The sequence below is a fragment of the Glycine max genome, chromosome 20 (assembly GCF_000004515.6).
Source record: "Glycine max cultivar Williams 82 chromosome 20, Glycine_max_v4.0, whole genome shotgun sequence".
NCBI classification, from domain to species: Eukaryota; Viridiplantae; Streptophyta; class Magnoliopsida; order Fabales; family Fabaceae; genus Glycine; species Glycine max.
The window spans coordinates 29,796,131-29,815,637 of NC_038256.2; the positions used below are offsets into that span (position 1 = coordinate 29,796,131).

The 19,507-nt window shown below is 31.8% G+C and overlaps 1 protein-coding gene and 1 long non-coding RNA gene across 3 annotated transcripts; one reads left to right on the forward strand and one right to left on the reverse strand.

Moving 5' to 3' along the window:
* The first annotated feature begins 847 nt into the window (after positions 1-847).
* Positions 848-4,179, forward strand: LOC102664365 (uncharacterized). 2 transcript variants are annotated; one of them, XR_420271.4, is made up of 7 exons: positions 848-1,178; positions 1,514-1,652; positions 1,754-1,815; positions 2,113-2,501; positions 2,914-2,970; positions 3,716-3,772; positions 3,882-4,179. It is a non-coding gene; the product is annotated as an uncharacterized lncRNA (long non-coding RNA). The 2 variants fall into 2 exon arrangements; XR_001386852.3 differs by having other exon boundaries at positions 1,514-1,815.
* Positions 4,180-17,924: 13,745 nt separating this feature from the next.
* LOC102669604 (LRR receptor-like serine/threonine-protein kinase ERECTA) lies at positions 17,925-18,992 on the reverse strand. The gene has a single exon (XM_026127412.1). The coding sequence runs from the start codon at positions 18,990-18,992 to the stop codon at positions 17,925-17,927; it is 1,068 nt and encodes a 355-aa protein (XP_025983197.1).
* Positions 18,993-19,507: the final 515 nt, after the last annotated feature.

Below are 19,507 nucleotides of genomic sequence, written 5' to 3' on the forward strand. Positions count from 1 at the left end.
TTTTTTTGCCTGAGTTTAGTATTATCCAAGTCTAAACCGATCAAGATGTTGCACAAAGAGCATTTGTATAGGTAATTTTATGGTAATCTTCACTGGGTATGTGTTTTGTCGTTAGCATTTGTGTGCAACTTGATTATTTTCGTTTTATCATAGTGCTTTTTTGCATACACATCATAAATAATATCTTATCTATATTTTTAGATAAATAGTCATTTTTTTTCTAAATGTAATCACTTTTACTTTTACACTTTTAATGTACTTTGTAGGTGAATTTGATGTTTTTTTTTTAACTAAGAATCAATGATTAATCCCTTTAGCTGTTGAGATTAATCCCTTTAGTTATTGAGATACATGTTAAGCTTTCACATAAAAAATTTTAAGGGATAAAATTATTTGTAACACGTGTCTTAAATTATTAAGTTTCTATATGGGTATACTTTTACACTTTTAATATACTTTGTAGGTGAATTTGGTGTTTCTTTTTTACTAAGAATCAATGATTAATCCCTTTAGTTATTGAGATTAATCCCTTTAGTTATTGAGATACATGTTAAGCTTTCACAAAAAAGAATTTAAGGGATAAAATTATCTGTAACACATGTCTTAAATTAGTAAGTTTCTATATAGGTATTTTTAAATTTTTTTAAGAAATAATTTTAAAGCTACTTCATCTTTATTATGGAAGTAAATCATTAAAATTAATCTACTTCTTCTTTATTAATTAATATAGTGCGTGAAAAAATTGTAATGTACAAATTGAATTAAAATTAAGAATTATTAATATTATAATAATATTAAAATTCAATTTATTTGATAAGAAAACACTTCAATTTTAATATAATGTATTAAAAATTAAAATTTATGTAAAGAAGACATGGACGACGAAGAATCCAAAAGCAATCTCATTTGTGTGTTTGCATATGAGAAGGGAGGGCTATCAAACTAAGGTTCTTTTTTTTCCTTCCTTTTTTTTATGCATTCTCTCTCTCTCTCTCTCTCTCTCTCTCTCTCTCTCTCTCTCTCTCTCTCTCTTTTATTTTTTTAATCTCTGTCTTTTGATTGAATTCTTAGGATTGCTTTGAATCAGTTTCATCTTCTTTATTTTTCTTCAAAATCCTCATGACAGATCTAATCTAATCAGGCTTTTGGGGGTGTTTCGGACATTGCATGCATATGGGGTATGTTTTATGAATCCAACCATAGCTGGAAAAAAAAAAGTTGACTCCTTTTTTTTTCCTTTTACCTTCAATTAGCTTTTACACTTTTATGGGTATCTATGTTTTTCCATATATTGATTGATAATCATGTGGTAGGATGGCGACCCTTGAAAGTTATTCCTTTATCTCTCTTGATTTATACCTTTATCTAGAACATTGATGAAAAGGTTTTAAGATAGGTTGTGGGTTATATGTTTTTTTGGTTGAATTTATCAACCTATTACCATAGGAGTTTTAATTTTCTGAATTAAAAAGACTGGGATTGCAGTTACTAAAATCAATGGAATGTATTGTAGGTGTGCATAAAGGTGATTGGATGGAGTAGTGCTATTTTTTCAAATTAGTAAGTAAACCGATTATAATATTGAAATGCTATCGCTTTGCTCCAAGACTTTTGCTGTAGGACGAGTGTCAATGATGTTATTCATGAAGAAGGTTTCAGCCCATGAACAATCTTCCAATTTTGTTTATTGTTGTCAATTACCATTTATGTATTCAGAATCTAAGATACATAATTTTGTTGTGTATTATGAAAGTGCTGCAAGGGAAGGTGGGAAAGGACCCAGTATATGGGATACTTGCGCTCATAAATACCCAGGTATATGTATATTTCTCCTCCAATAGTTCTTTTTAATATTTTTTACTTTTGAAGTTGTTCGTGGCCTGAGATTGAATTTTCTTGCACTAATAATCTCTTACCTACCCCTACTCTCACTACTAGCCCCTTCCCTTCAATTGCTTGTGTTTTACATCTAGATGAGGTTGGTAAACAAAACTTAGTGTAATGTGTAGTATCAACGGTAATCCAGAGCTTATAAGTTACTGAATGATCTTTTAAAAGCTTCTAAAGTTAGTCACATCATAATACCAATTGCTTTGTTTAACGTTATTGTAGGAACCAAATCAACCAATGGTGTTCAAGCAAAAGAAAATGTCAGTTGAGCAGATTATATGCAACAGGTACACCGCCTCATTTTACCACTTACTGAAGACAATAAAAGTGTTACAAGAAGGAATGAAAGATGGAAGAAGCCATTACAAAAGCCAAATTAAAAGCAAACTTTGGCATTGGAATCATTATTAGGACCATGAGGGTGAAATTTTTGCAGTTGCAACAGTTTATGCCAAATACTTATAATATCAAAGTGGCAGAATCTCTGGCCTTGAGATGGTGTATTGAAGTCATGTAATAAGGCACCAATGCTGCATTACACATATTTTGATGGCATTATCAAAGATTGCATTCAATTGATGCACTCTTTTTCATCACCTAGTGTTCAGTGGGTAAGAAGAAACTGCAACATTATTGCTTTAATAAGTTGGCTTCTCTAGCTTTCATGCTTCAGGAAAGATAATAAATAAAAGAGGTTTCACCTTAGATTGTTAGCTATCTACAACATGATGTATGAACCTCTTTTTCTCAATTTGAATAAAGAGCAGTATTTTTCTTCTTCTTTAAAAAATATTGACTACTTATTGAATGACCAAAAAATAAACCTGAAGTTTCTTTGTTTTTCAATTATTTTTCTTATATATCTCTGCAAATTTAATTTCCTCTTCTTCTCATGGATTAGTTCATATCACAATATAACAAATTGATGTAGTATTTAGACATTATTTATCTAGATTAAGCTCTAAGGAGTTATTTGAAGTATGAAATCATGCTCAAATCCTCTAACAATTGCTTTATTGATAGGTTGTGCTTTCCAGAGCTTGAAAATTTCTATTCAAAATGCATTTTGGACTAATTCAAGTATATCCTCTTTCACACTTTGTTATTGTCTTGCTTATGAAATTGAAGTCATGTCTCATGTACCTAATATGATGTTTTAACTGGTTGAAGAAAAACAATGTAGAATGAGTATTTTTCTGTCTTTGTTAATTGGTATGTTTACAAGGTACACGTTACTAATAGCAAGGTAGTTCATAGGTTCATACCAGATTATGCATTATCTGTAGCTTGGTGTGTAAGGGGTAGGACCGGAGTTTGACTTGAAATTTTAAATCACTGTTATTCCCTTTTTATTCCCTCGTCCTTCATTCCCTGGCCATTTGAAATTTTGTCTTTACAATTGGCTGTGATAGTGCTAAGAAAATACAAATGATTCTCTGCTTCCTTTTTGCTTGAGTACAAAGATTTGCCCGAGTTAAATGCTGAATACCTATGTAAAATCTAGGAAGAAGGTAGTTGATTATTGTTTTTTACTTTCTTAACTTTTATCTTTAGTTGGATTAGAATCTAATCATTTAATGTGATATAAGGCAGACTATGTTAACGTGGTTTATTTATTTAGTTTGTGCATACTTGATATGGCTTATTATATTTTGAATTTCGGAGATTGCTTAGTGGGATGAATTCGTGTAACACGAATTACTGTGTATAACTTATCACCTTTGAATTTTTCTTTTCTTCTGAAAACAATTTCTTACCAACATGTTTCGTATCATTTAGTATTGCTTTGCTGTTAAAGATTAAAAGCAAATTTTATTATTTACAGTATTAACATCAATGGATGGGAAATGATGATAGCGCTTGGTTTCATGGCTGCAACAAGGTAAGGACGCCCTTTGCCTTTTTATGGTTGTAACAATTGTTTTTGTCATCATCTACCAAATAAATAGTATATGCTGCTGAATATTAACTTTATAGTTCTAAATTTGCAGTGTTAGTGGCAAATGAACTTGGAAGAGGAAACTCACAAGCTGCAAAGTTCTCTATAGTTGTGATGCAAAGTTCTCTATAGTTGTGACAATGCTTACATATCATTTGCAATTGGGTTTATCTTATTTATTCTTTTTTATTTTTAAGAGAAAAAAGTAGCTTATCTCTTTACTTCAGATGAAGATGTGGGTACTGCTGTGGGGGATTTGTTTTGTAGTTTTTGTTTGCTCCCCCTCAAGGAGATATTGATGCTATTCGTGAGCCTGTTTCTCGATCTCTATTTTATGGAAACAATGTCATTTCTGGTGCCATTATTCCTACTACTTCTGCGACTATAGGTTTTCATTTTTGTGTATTTGACTTTAACTCTATTTTACTGTTAATCAACATTTGTAAACTCGCTTACCAAACAATCCGTGCATGTGCACAGGTTGCAGATTAGTAAGCATAAAAAAGTAATTCACTAAAAGTATATCAATTCATTGAAGTACGGGCATGCTGCAAGAAAAGACGATAAGGATTCAAAATCCCCACTCCATTGTACTCCAATTTCTCACGCTCCTTCTATAAGGGTCCCTCTTGATTTTTTTTTCCCCTAAAACATGCTTTAGTGGCGGTTCATTTCATAAAAAAATAACAAAAATAACTATATTTTATTATTTTTCCATTACCAATTCATTCTAACAAAATTAACTTGCTTAAAAAAGACAAAATTAACAATAATAAGAGTAAATGGTATAGTAGTACATGTACATATCGATTTGCAATCTCTAGAGCAAATGTTAATCATTGATGAATTCATTGTTTCGTAACCACATGCATGAGGTAGTTGAGTACGCGTTTAATGCTTCAATGGTAGGGAGTATGGCTCAAAGCCTCAAGTGAAGTTACATATATATATTTTTAATAATGAATTTAATTAGTAATATGTGTGGATTACTGGTGCATATTGATAAAAAAAAAGTAAATGATATATAATATATTTTTTTATAGTGTATTTATCAACGTATGATAAAAAATTAAAAGTATAATTTTCGTATTATATTAAAAATATATATACGAAAATCAATATTTACTTTTAGTTATGTGCACAAGCATACCTAACGGTGATTGTACCCATTGTATCACTCTAAGAATCTTAAATATCATTCTCACTTAGACCAAAAAACAAATACAAGATTCCGAGATTTTAATGCTATCAAAACAAACAAATTGAAATGACCGTAGACATTAAAAACAAGACAGAACAAAGAAAACAAGGACATGAAAAAGGTTCACATAATTAATCAATCTGATATAATTGATAAGTAATTTTGTTTTTTAAGTATGTGATCATGAGTTTCATTTTTGACTCATGTACATGGAAAAATATTTATTGGAAGAGGTTAACTCTTTAAATAGATCTCAGTACCTCTGAGGATTAATCCTTGATTTTTGATTGAAGGATACTTGGTTCACACCAAAAACAAAGAAAAGGGTTTCCATATATAACAAAAATGTAAAAATATATAATGGTAGCTAAGGCTTTGGGCTAGCTTCACTTACAATTGCTATGGATTTTATAATTAGAAGAGGAAAAGTTAGGAATGCATTTTTTTAACATATTTATCTTAATATATATTTTTATTCATTAAAATTTATTAAAAATCATAAATAATTTTATAGATCTCATACTTCTTATTTAATGAATTTCATCTATGATATTGTGGTTTCTAATAAATTTTAATCAATAATAAAATATATTAAGTGGAGATTTTTTTACAGCTATTAAGAAGAGAATGTTAAAAAGTTATTGTAATCATTTCTCTTAAAAGAAAGGAAGAATTGCAGGAAAAAAATTATCCAACATAACACATAAATCACCTTCAATAATAAAAAAATTAATCAATAATATCTAAAAATAAACAATTCATTGAGCGACGATCATTGAAGATGCTCTTACTTGAGTCATAGAAATGTCATTTAATACATACACATTTAGTATTGATAGGCTAATCAAGGTTTTTTTTTTACTGAAATAGGCTAATCAAGGTTTTTTTTTTGTTCTGAAATAGGCTAATCAAGTTATCTATTTAATTTAACTGAGATAAAATATACTCCCCCGATGATTCAATTACAAGAAAAAGAAAAGGTTTGGTGAACTCAAATATAAATAATTTTTAACTACATTTGTCCAACTTAATGCAATTTTAAAATTATTCTTCAATTAATTAATATTTTATTTTTAATCATTGTACTTACCAAAATTCGAAGCTAACACATGACAGAGTAGACATGATTAAGGTGGGCTCCTAGACTTTGCATGTCGGACTGAGAGTAACATTTGTTAAGAAAACTAAAAGAGGAACCTGCAAAATAAATGATTTCGACGTTCAAATAAGTACCTGAGTTAGGAGAGTATGAGAAAATAAGCATATAAGTAGGTGTGAATATATTTGTCTCAAGTGAGTATGAATGAATGTGTGAGTCATTATGTTGAGAGAGTACGAGGGAACCTGATGATGCTTATAGAATGGTGAGGGAGCTGCGGGCCCTTGTTGCTAAGGGTATTTATGGCAATGTAACTAACCTTACAGATAATTATTGTCATGTAAATTATAGTCGATGACTTATAGATAATGTTACATATAAAATGTAATTTAGAGATAATTGTTAGTAGATAATTGTACCTTAATGTGTAACTTTGTAGATAATTAAATACATGCCAAAAATAAAGAAATGTCATTATATTCTACTAGTAAGAGGTTAGAGATAACTTGTCTATTGGAGAGCCCGACTACTAAGCGTTGAGCGTCCATGTTGGACTGGAGGATTGACGCGTTTCTCAGAGTGCCACGTAACATGACACGTGTATTTTATGGACCTTGGACAATACAATTATTGATAATTTCTTCTAAAAAAATATTGAAATCCAAGTTTAAAATAAAGATATTGAAAACAATAAATTGAAAGAGATAAAAGATTAAGAAAAATTGTTAAAACTACACCCGTCAAAGAAAAGTAGCTAAAACATTCTCATTAATTGAAAAAGATAACTAAAAATGCTCTCGTTCAAGATATTTATTCTAATTTTTTGTAGAGGTGAATTATTAGGTTAGCATATGTGTGTATTTAAGTTGAAGAGGAATTAAATTACTTTAAGAATAATTAACTTTAAAAGAATTATTTTTAATTGTTATTCTTTTTTTTTAATTTAACCCTCAAAGATAAGTTATTCATTAAAACTGTTAAATTAAAAGAAAATAAAGTGTAAAGATGAAAAATATTTATGGAGTAACTTGAATTATCCTCATCTAATCTAAGTTATTATATACAAATGTGAATGTATTTATGAAGATAATATTTTTTTTTTAAAATGCATTTATATAAATCAAAATAGCAAAATATGTGCTAATATAAAATTGTATGAGTATATTATTATTATTATTATTATTATAATATAAAGAGAAATCAAATTACACCGGTGTATCTTCGACAACTATTGCACTATTTTTATGACTTGATATAAAATGTAATTTTTATTGATCCAACCGTTAAATTATATTTACATATTTTTAAGATCGTTTGTATCAAATTTTGTCAAGATTGAACCGTAACAAGAAGGTAATCAAATTATCCATATTTTTTGTATATTTTGAAATGTTTATATTGCGTCAATTTTAAATTATATAAATGAAGAAACAAATTATTTTGAATTAATACAAAATTTTATATATGTGATTTATGTGAAACAATTTTTCAAATCCAATGGTAAGTTTTAACAAAATATTATTGAGTTGAAAGTTATAGAATAATACAATAATTGTCAAAGTTACACCAATATAATTTGATCTTTTTTCGTGTATATATATATATATATAAGAGTTATGAAATTAGACGGAATTAAAAAATTACAAAGATTTCTATATGTTGCCATTGTTTAATGAAAAGGATGGTGGGATAATTATTAGTGAGATAATTATCCCACCATAATATACTAAAAATAAGGGCATTAACAATGTGTTTGTGAATGATATCTTCAATCCATGTATTTTTCTATGATTGCGATCCTACACTAGAAAGAGTTATGTAATTTGATCCCGATTAATTTTTATTGTAAATGGGTACTACAGAAATAGTTTCAGTTTAGATAACATGAAGTGTAATTACAATATTTTTTAATTCTATAAAAGAGTCCTCGAACACATTGTGAGACACTTTTTTTTCATGGATAGTAGAAAAAAATAATTTTTGTAAGCTTTTCTTTCTTTTCAAATAAACTTGCAGTTTTCTTTGTCTTTCTTCCCTTCCAGGATCAAATTACACTGCAATTTGATCATGAGGGATTATGCCTGATTGGATTTTTGTGTAGCTACTATTTTTTTTAAGCTGATATATAAGACACACACACACACACATATATATATATATATATATATATATATATATTATAAAAAGTGTAAACTTAATATCGATAAGGCTTAAATATATATTTTTTTAGTTCCTTTAAATTTTAAATAAATTTTGGTTTTGATCTTTTAAATTTAAAATTGGTTTTTTAAGTATCCGTAAGTTGAAAAAAAATTCGTTTTAGTCCCTCTATCTATCCAAAGAGTCATATATTGAAATAAATATTTTGAAAGAAAAACAAACATGTAATATATATGTGTTATATGATAAGATTAATAATGCAAAATCAAGTTATCATGTAAACGATTTGTAATTTGTTAACCATGTAACCCAAATCTTTTGGGGCAGAGGGATTAAACCAAGCTTTCCTCAAATTACTATATACGACAGAACATTAGTTCAAACTAAAAATCTAACTATCGTCCTCATCTTGCCGAAAAGGCGAAAAGCTTTGACTCAACTAACATTGCAACATAAGTTTTGATCCCCATTTTATCCCATTTGCACATTCTCTGTGAGCTTTGCATATGCAGTGCATGAAAGGAGGACCCGGGGTGCTTCTAATCAATATTGTCAGAAATAAACTATATCACAAATTTTCCTTTTAAAATGTAGAGAAAGACCTATATCACAACCTGCATGTGACTCGATCAGCCGCTTAAAGACTTCGTGGGTGTGACCATATTTTGGTGGTTATATAACAAAGCAAACAAACTAATCATATAACAAAGCAAATAAATTTAATTATAATTCTTTTGTACACATAAGAGCACTCTGACAATAATTTCCTTTTCATTTATTATGCTTTTTACGAATACTGTTTTTAAGAAAAAATAAATAAAGCTAATCATTGTGGTTGATTGATATACGAACAGAAATGTGAAAGATATGTGGGGAAAGTAGATCAAGGATATATGAGTGGTGGAACATTTGTAGGTAGGTTCACATTCTTCCTGCTGCATCATTATTTGCAAGAAATGATAGCACAGTTTTCTATGATTTTGATACGACTTTTGAGGTCGGCTACTTAAGATAATTAGAGTAAACGAAGCCGCCAAGTTCTTTTAATTCGGGTCATCTTAATAATTAGTATAAGAAAAAATAGTTATGCATTAAATTATTAAATATTTTACATATATAATTATTCAATAATAATTTATTATTAATAATAAATATATTTATTTTTAAAATAATTATCTTAAATAATTTAAACGATAATTTATAATTAAATAACCGTATAAATTTTTTTACGGTAAGTGCATTATTAACATTAAACTCTTCTATTTACAAGTTCTTAAGCTTGGCATCCCAATGCATATATTTGATGCCTTTGACTACTATCCATGGTAGAGAACATATCCGATACTGAAAAACATAACTAAATATGGTCATGTGATGATTGATCTCGAGATACACTCTATATACTAATTAATTATTTTATACGTTTGGTGGTTATTTAGATTAATTTTGACCTTAAATTGTTTGTAGTGGAGGTTGGGCGAATAGACAAGTAAGTCATATTTAATGTGTCCAAACTCGAACGTAATAAAAATAGATATTTTACTATAACTGATAATATTGAATTATTTATAATAAGCAATAAAAAGAAGTATATATCTTTCTTAAGTATTTGAAATATATATCATGTAAAAAAGGAATTCGAAATATATATATATATATATATATATATATATATATATATATATATATATATATATATATATATATATATATATATATATATATAAGTTTTCCTTATTTATTTAAACTAGGTTTTAAATTTTATTAGTATTATACATCAGTGCTTGTTAATCATGTTTACAGTCTGTTTAATAAATGAAAATCTTTCATCGATGCTCCTTTAGTAAATATTAATTCTTAAGAATAATGTTTTAAAAATACATTGAAAATAATTTTAAGCATTAAAAAACACTAATTGTATAACTTATCTATTATTTTATGTTAGGGATCTGTTGATATATTATTTTCTCTTCTTTTTTCTTTTGTGGCATCCAATGGTTTTATCCTGTAGATAGAAAAGAGGCAAAAGAAAACAAAGGTGTTGATTTAAAATAATAATAAAAATGATTAATTGAAAGGGATTTATAAACAGTTGATCGGAATATTGGATGCTAGAACGAATTAAGTATTACAACTGGAAGAGACTTGACTTGGATGGTAAGTCACAAACGAGTGACTAGAGTGGCAGGTGTGATCTCAATATATATAGTTGAGGCCTGAGGGTTTTTATGAAACATTAACGGTTTAAACCAACAAAAAGAAATTATTTGTTGGGGGGAGAATTAGTAACTCGAGAATTAATTAAGTTTCAACAAAGGTGATGAAGAAAAAACTTGGTAAAATCAAGAACAAAAAGATAAAGTTAAAGGAAAAGTATGCATTTACCGCTAAAAAATTATCTTTCTATGACGCACATTCTAAGACGGTTCTTCATGAAGAATGAATTTTGTTTTTACGACACACATTCTAAGATGATTTTACAGAACCGTTTTAGAATGTATGACAGTGACATTTATGTGATTATGGGAAACTTAAACGACGACAGTTTTAGCTAAAGAATCATCGTCGTTTTTGTTATAGAAATGTGAACCCCTAATTATTCTGACGTGTCTCGCTCGCTCAAACACCCTATGTTCACCTTGTGTCCCACTTTGTCGTCCCGTTCGTGTGCTCAATCACCTCTGTTGGTTGCTCCGTTTGTATGCACGTCATCCAGGTAAGTGCATTTTACGAAATCCGTGGTGGGTCGACGTCGCGTACAGCCTTCGTGGTGCATCGGCGTCATGTGCGACCATCACTAGTATGTACGTAGTGTAGTCACAAAAGTATGTACCGAAGGACTTGAATATGTAGCATTTCAGTTCATAAGAGAGCTTTAGTCTCATTTCTTTGAGGTTCGAAGCAGTGAATGCTCGTTCTCTTGAATTTAGACCAATTTCATGACCAACTTCGTATGATAAAAATGGTTAGTCTTGTTGTCAAATAATGCCTAAATACTCTAATGTCATGCTCAAAGTATGGCTTACAGAAAAAGGCATGGGTATTGATCTTTTACTTAGAATGAGGCTTACAAACCAACCTCTTCCGAAAAATAATTTGCATCACCTGTCCAAATCAACAAGAGAAGCCCTAATTAGTTTGTATTTCCTTCTCTTTCCAAATGGGGACTCCTCCAGCCCAACATGAAAGCGAACCATTGTAGTCTTCCTAGGCCCACTTTCAACTTGATCATCATGTAGATCTCCTGCATTTCAGGATTTTTGTTTCTTTAATTGCTTCTTCTGAATCGAAAAACCCTACTTCTTGTCTTATGACAACTTCCAAGTACTTGTAACGAATTCTCAGCACATGCCTCTCACTTGTGTTGCTCCAGCAATACCTTTATGCAATTAAGCATCAATTATTGATCAATAAGCTAGTATCTGAGGTACATGTTGATTTTTTTAGAAGCTCCTATTTATCTATATATGGTTTGGCTTCTTTTTCAGGATCAAATCTGTGAGAAAATTGTAAGCCAAAATTGACAAGTTATATGATTGATATGATGTAGATGAGTATTATATTTTGAAAGTTAATGTAATTCCAAATTTCTGTGTATGAAACTCTACTTTTTATGGTTTCATTCATAATACAATAATGACCAAACATGTCTGCCAAATTTATAAACATGCAAAAATTGAGGGTGCCTCTAACCTAGCTAGGTGCACCATGGTTGTCAAACTCTAGAGTCAACTCATAGACTCTTACGAGTTAAAGAGTTTACTTGGTCCTTGCGAGTCAACTCGGAAGCAAACTCATTATTGTGCAAACTAAGAGCAGACTCGGTGGACTCACTGTAGACTCGTGTAAAGTCACGAGTCTGGCCCGAGTCACATGAGTTCAGTTGGAAATTTTTTTTCTGCGATACGACGTCGTTTTGTGCCCACTGCTCCACTCTAGTTTAGGGATTTTGCTTCTATCGTTTTGTGTTTGTCCTTGTTCTTCATTCACGATGAGTTGGAGCTATTCAGACGACGCGAGAGTGCGAGACAAGATGATGCGAGACCAGACAATGCGGTGCGGTGGTTGCCTGGTTCTGTTGGAAGCTGCGAGTACCATGAGCCACGACCCACGAGGTCCACGACGAGCTTGAGAGAAGCCGCGAGTCTAGGTGAGAATTTTAGAAATTTCATGGTGTTAGCGTAGTGCTCTAATTCTTCTTTCTATTGTTGTGATGCATTTGCTTTAGTGGCTTTGCCTAAAGCTTGGGTAAGAAATTTGTCTTTGTACTTGTGGGCAAGAAATTTGAAACAACACAAACTAAAGGACATGTTAATGTTGGTCTAGTCAGAGATCACCCTGCTGTGAAAAAGTGTAGTGGGCTAGTGGCACAAGTTTACAAACTTCTTTCAGTAAATCTAAATTCCTAATGTCTCTGATAAATGATGTTACTCATTAATCTAGATAAGAAACTACAAGAAGAGCATTTAACTTTTGGAAATCATGAAGCATGAACAAAAGAGGTAACAAGTAAGCTTCCTGTCAGAATTGCCTCTTCCACAGTACAATCGAAACTGATATTTCTGGAAGGATCAACACTAAAATACTCTTACAAACACAACCCATTGATGTAACCCAAATAGATGATTTAAGTAATTTGAGAAGGATAAGTATAGTTTGGTAAAATATTGTTTGAAAATAGTTAGTACTAATAACTGTCAAGAGAATTAAGACTGAATGGAAATTAAGTTGACAAAGATCAGAAGAAATAATCAGTTAAGGAACATGAGGACCTATGAGTTTACAATCAGATTCAAGTTCCAACAACCTAAAAAGCATATGGTTAAAAAAACAATGTTGAGACAGAAACAAACCCAAACAACATCAAATTAAAAATAAGTAACCTGCATTATTGTCATTTGTTTGCAAAATGGTGCATTTTGAATATATTTACTTATTATCCATAGGTATTTTTTTTTACGAAGTAGACTCTTACGAGTTTATGAGTCGAGTCTACAGAGCTCTCACGAGTCTGCATAGACTCTCGATTTTGATAACCTTGAGGTGCACTGTTGAGTAATGCCTACTACAGTTAGATAGATGCCATAGCTGAATGTTGGTTTCTTTGTTATTAAAACGTTTCACACCTTTGTCGTAAAAAAGTAAAGCAAAATTGGGTTTGAAATTGGATTACCCATGAAGGCCACCATTGCTGATAATCCCAAGTAGACAAAATATAAGTTGCACTGTAAATAATAAATAAAATGAAAAATTAGATAAATTATTAGTAGTAGTTTGTTAGAGCATACATCTACCATGAGAATACTGATGGAGATTATTTGATATATGTTATCTGATCATACAATAAATTTTCCTAGGAACTTAAATCTCTTCATCGGAAAAGTTACTAGTTAAGTGTGACGGTTGCAGACCATGCATATATACGTGTGTTAGTCTTAGGATAAGGTGAATGTGAATTATGGAATTGCATGAGAACAACATTTTTGTCCCAAGCTTGCAGTCTACTTCCCACGTTTAATGAGGGTTGTGAGTCACTGCATGTTGTGGGTTTCAGTGGTAGAAACTTGGTTTAAATATATACAAATTTAACTTGTTTGCCTTATTGACAAGTCATGCAATCAGCTAGCTTGTCTTCGAGCAACGACACACCTTTCACCAAATTATGTTTCTCCATATAAAAATTCCAACATGATGGAAATGCCCTAGCCTTTTGTGCCATAATTCTGCATTGCTTACAGTGCTTAGAATGCTCTTTGTTCTTCCACCATTAGAATTAGAGCAAAGCTTTTTGCCCTCATTTGCACTTTGAATATATCTCTACCATTTGCATCTTTAATTAGGCACCATTACCATGTTTTCAAATATGACCGCAAAACCTTTTTCAATCAACTTTCCAACACTAAGTAGGTTTTGGTCAATGTCAAGCACTTATAAAGCATCAGAAATATATTTCAAACTTGTTAAGATGTCTACAACTTGATTTACTTTGACCTTGATTTGAATAAATTCACCATGTCCAATTTTGACTTTGGAAATGATAGTTTTATCAAGCACTTTTAATAGCTTTTGGTCATGTGGTTTGTGCTGCCACTGTAAACCAATCATGAATCACTAGAGCTATTACATCCTCTATGCATCCAAAGCTTATCATGCACTCAACATGAGGCCTCAACCAACACTTTCTTTGTGGGTGATTCCTCTTTTTGTAGTATGGACATGATGGATAAATCCAATCCCTATTTTTGTTGTTGTTGTCAGTCTTGTCACTCTTCTACTCATTGTTGTTCTTCCTCCTAAATCTTTTATCAAAGCTTGGAGAGCACCTTCTTTAGATTGTTCTTTTCTCACCATTCTTCTTTTTTCTTGTGCCTTTTAATGCATTTAATAGTTATATTAAGGTAATATTAGACAGATCTTTAGTATTTTCTAAAGAATGGATTGTGGCTTGAAATCTCTCAAGAACAGTAATAAGTATTTTCTTAACCATTTTAGAATTAGAAAATTCAAAGCCATGCAATCTTACTTATTTGTGTGGAAGCAAAGCTTCATGATGAATCAAAAGTGATTCAAAGGTGTTTTGATGATAACAATGATGACAACAAAAGATGATGACAAAGGTGATGAACAAAAAGCTCAAAGGTCAAAGAACATCTCAAGTGAATCAAGAACAAGTCAAGAGTTCAAGAATCAAGAAGAATTCAAGACTCAAGAAGAAAGCCTAGAATCAAGATCAAGATTCAAGAATGAAGAAAAGACTCAATCAAGATAAGTATTAAAAAGTTTTTTCAAAACTTTGAATAGCACATGAGTTTTTGACAAAACCTTTACCAAAGAGTTTTTACTCTCTGGTAATCGATTACCATATTGTTGTAATCGATTACCAGTAGCAAAATGAGTTTGAAAAAGTTTTCAAACTGAATTTACAACGTTCCAAATATTTTCAAAAGGCTGTAATCGATTACAATGTTTTGGTAATCGATTACCAATGACCATGAACGTTGAAATTCAAATTTAAATGTGAAGAGTCACATCCTTTCACTCAAAAGCTTTGTGTAATCGATTACACTTATTTGGTAATCGATTACCAGTGTTTGCTTCTGAAAAATCTAAAGATGTAACTCTTCAAAAAGGTTTTGACCTTTTCAAATGGGTTTTAAGTTTTTCTAAAAGTTATAACTCTTCTGAATGGCCTTCTTGACCAGACATGAAGAGTCTATAAAAGCAAGGCTTTGTTTTGCATTTTCAATCAATCTTTCCAACAACAATCTTGAATACTTTTCCAATCAATCTCTTACAATCCTTTACAAGCCTTGAATCTCTTTGAACTTCTTCTTCTTCGTACCAAAAGCTTTCTGAAGTTTTCTGGTTTTCTAAACCTTGAAAACTTGTGCTATTCATCTTTTCATTCTCTTCTCCCTTTGCCAAAAAGAATTCGCCAAGGACTAACCGCCTGAATTCTTTTTGTGTCTCTCTTCTCCCTTTTCCAAAAGAACAAAGGACTAATCGCCTGAATTCTTTTGTGTCTCCCTTCTCCCTTGTCAAAGAATTCAAAACGACACAGTTTGAGAATTCTTTTGATTTTTCCCTTTCCCTAATACAAAAGTGTTCAAAGGACTAACCGCCTGAGAATTCTTTTGTATCCCCATTCACAAAGTATCAAAGGTTTAACAGTCTGAGATCTTTGTCTCAACACATTGGAGGGTACATCCTTTGTGGTACAAGTAGAGGGTACATCTACTTGGGTTTGACTGAGAACAAGAGAGGGTACATCTCTTGTGGATCAGTTCTAGTGGAGGGTACATCCACTAGGGTTTCAAAGAGAACAAGGGAGGGTACATCCCTTGTGGATCTTTGCTTGTAAAAGGATTTTTACAAGGTTGAAAGAAATCTCAAGGACCGCAGGTCGCTTGGGGACTGGATGTAGGCACGGGTTGTTGTCAAACCAGTATAAAAACTCTTGTGTGTTTGTTTCCTTCTTCCATACTCTTTTACTTTCCGCTGTGCATTTAATTTTCGCTTTTACTTTCTGTTAAGTTTCTCTTCTACTCCTTATTCTCTTAACAATTTAGTAAAAGCCTTATAAGAGTAATTTTTAATTAGTAAAGGTTTAGGAATAATTAATTCAACCCCCCCTTCTTAATTATTCTGAGGCCACTCGATCCAACAATTTGCAATGTTGAGAATTTTATTGGCATACTCTTGAATCTTGATTGTTTGACTTCTTCATTTTTTGTATCTCAAATCTTGTAACCAGATTCAACACTTCTAGGCTCTTTATCTTTTCTTTTCCTTCACATTCATCCTTAAGGAAGTGCCAAATTCCTAATGTTGATTTCTAGTGAATTTTCTTGTGAGATAGCATAAAATAAAGAAGCTTTTTCCTTTGAATTTCTAGCTTTTCTTTCCTTCCCGCTTTTAAGCTAAGCCAGTGTTGGATTATCCAGCAAAGGAAGAACATCATAGTTCTCCTCTATAGCTTCCCAGAGAGATCATTTGCCTCTAGGTATGTGTCTCTATTATAGGCTCTGGCTGCCCAAATAGGATAGTTGTCACCATCAAGAATAGGTGGGGCTAGTGCTATGTAGGATGAGTCCTTTTTTTTTCAATTTATAGGACCCTTCAAAAGAGAGCTTTGATGCCAATTTGTTGGTACAACATGAACTAAACAGAGAAAATAAATAAATTTTGAATCAAAAGAACTATGTTAATTCATTACATTGCTCCCTTTTTATAAAGTTGGAACATGTCAGAAAAAAGGGAAATAAATTTCTAATCACAAGTCATATCCAACATATTTCTAATAACCAATAAAGTATTTCCTAAGACATCTAACAAATTACTAATATCAAGCAATAACAAAATACAATTTTCCCTAAACTTTTGGTCCAACATTTGTTCAACAATCTTTCTGTAGCAACCATCAACTCAAAGAAGCATCACATTGAGTAAAAGCCTTCTTTTAGAAAAGAAAGTCCTTGAGCCACCCCAATGGCTATACTATATCTGCTACCCCAATCTAACATGCTTCCATGAAGAACATCATAGAAGGAGCCATTTGAGATATATTCATATAGTATATAAGTAGTATCAATGGACAGAACATAGGCCAAAGGAGTCATGACATTTGAATTGTTCAATTTTGCAAAGACTTCTAGCTCTTTTCCAAATTTATCATGACTTCCCAATGGCAATATCTTGTTAGAACAATTTAGATTCTTGATAAAATAGATTGATCCAGAGGGCATGATGGCAGTCTAATATGTTTGAAGCCTAGTTTTCAAAGTAACATTTGATGTATCAGCAACAACTTCCATGGCTTTACCAAAGTTAATTCTTGATTTGTGAATTTCATTAGGAGTTAATAAATTACTTTCGATGAATTGAGGTTGCCAACAACTTTTTCTTGAGACAACTAGTTGAATGACAATGCCAACAAGAAAACTAGCTGGTACAATTGCAATGAGAATTGTCACATGAACAAATATTCCCTTCTTAGAGACAATGTTGGGCCTATTGGCTATTGTATGGTCAGGTGAGGTATTATTTATTAGACCAGTTCCAGAAGATACAACTTTAAGATGTTGACTGAATTTTGGAATTTCACCAGACAGCAGTGCATTGTTGGCAAGTAACAACTATGTCAAAGCTGACATTCCAGTTAGTTGGTTGGGAATTGGACCAGGAAATTTGTTATTTGAGAGATCCAAGACTTGCAGGCTATCCAAATTACCAAAATTGTTGGGAGTATTACCACTAAAGTGGTTGCTACTAAGATTCAGTGACACCTGCAAACTCCCCGGCATGCTTGGTATCACACCACTTAGTTTGTTTTCCCTGAGTTGGAGTTCAAAGAGAAATTTCAAGTTGTCAATGGATGTTGGTATGGAACCACTTAGATTGTTGGTTTGCAAGTTCAGGAAAGTAATATTGCTCAACTTTGTAATCTCAAATGGAATTGATCCACCCAGAGAATTCCAGCTCAAATTCAGTATTGACAACTTATGAAGTTGGCCAATTTCGATTGGGATTGCACCATTAAGCTTGTTCATTTGAAGCCTCAAGACTTGAAGATTGGTAATATTACCAAGCAGTGGTGGCAACACACCAGTCAAGTGATTCTGAGCTAAATTCAACATTGTCATTTTCCTGCAAGATTCCAATTCAACCGGTATTAATCTGGTCAAGTCATTGTTATCCAACTCCAAGTATTTCAAATTAGGAATTGCTGCAAAAGAACCTGAAGGAATATTTCCACTAAGATGATTACTCCTAAACCTTAACCTGAACAACTTTGGAGAAAAATTTGTAGGCACTGACCCATTAAACATATTATTTGACAAATCTACAACCTGCAACTGTGATGGGGATAAAAGGTCTTCTGGAATGGGTCCAGACAATTTATTAATACTAACATCCAAACTCGTGAGATGATTTGTAATCCCAGGAGGTACAAGACCTATGAAATTGTTCTGATTTGCCGCAAATCTTGAAAGCTTTGTGAGGTTCAAAAGGGAAGCTGGAATTTCACCAGTGAGGTTAGTAGAGGAAAGAACCAAACTTTCCAAGTTAGATAGCTTCCCAATATTGCTAGGAATGGACCCTGAGAGAAGATTTTCCCTAAAATCAACCTTGGTCAAGTTTTCATAACTCAATAATTCATCAGGGATTTTTTCCACCAAAGTGATTGACAGGAAGCATAACATGCTCGAAAACCCTCAACTCATACAAAGTTTTCACCACATGGTAGGCACAACTCAGACAAAAAGAGTGGAAGTCTTATATTGTTTTAATAAATGTTTGATTATATTATAATATTGTAAAGAAAAGTAAAGGCAGTAAAAATGTTAAGAATTTTTTGACATAAATAATGAAAATAAACATTTTAAAACACCATCCCCTATTTCTATCTTAAACACTTTTGTCACCTCCCCCCCCCCCCCCCCCCCCAAAAGGGCCCATTCAATTCTTCTTTTCTTGTACGCCTTCCCCCACTTTTTTTACCTCCCTAATATCCAACCATGCGTTCGGATTTCAACGAAGCCTGCCTTTTTAAAAGCCCAAGCGGTTTTAGTACCAGCCGGCCCCACAAAAGACTTTGCACTGTCTTTCTACTGGGGGGCCTTTTTTTTCAATTTTTTCTTGACAGGAGAAAATTTCCCCTCCCCCAAAACCGTGACGGGGAGAGCTTCATATTTAATGCTTGGAGTGAAAACTCAGG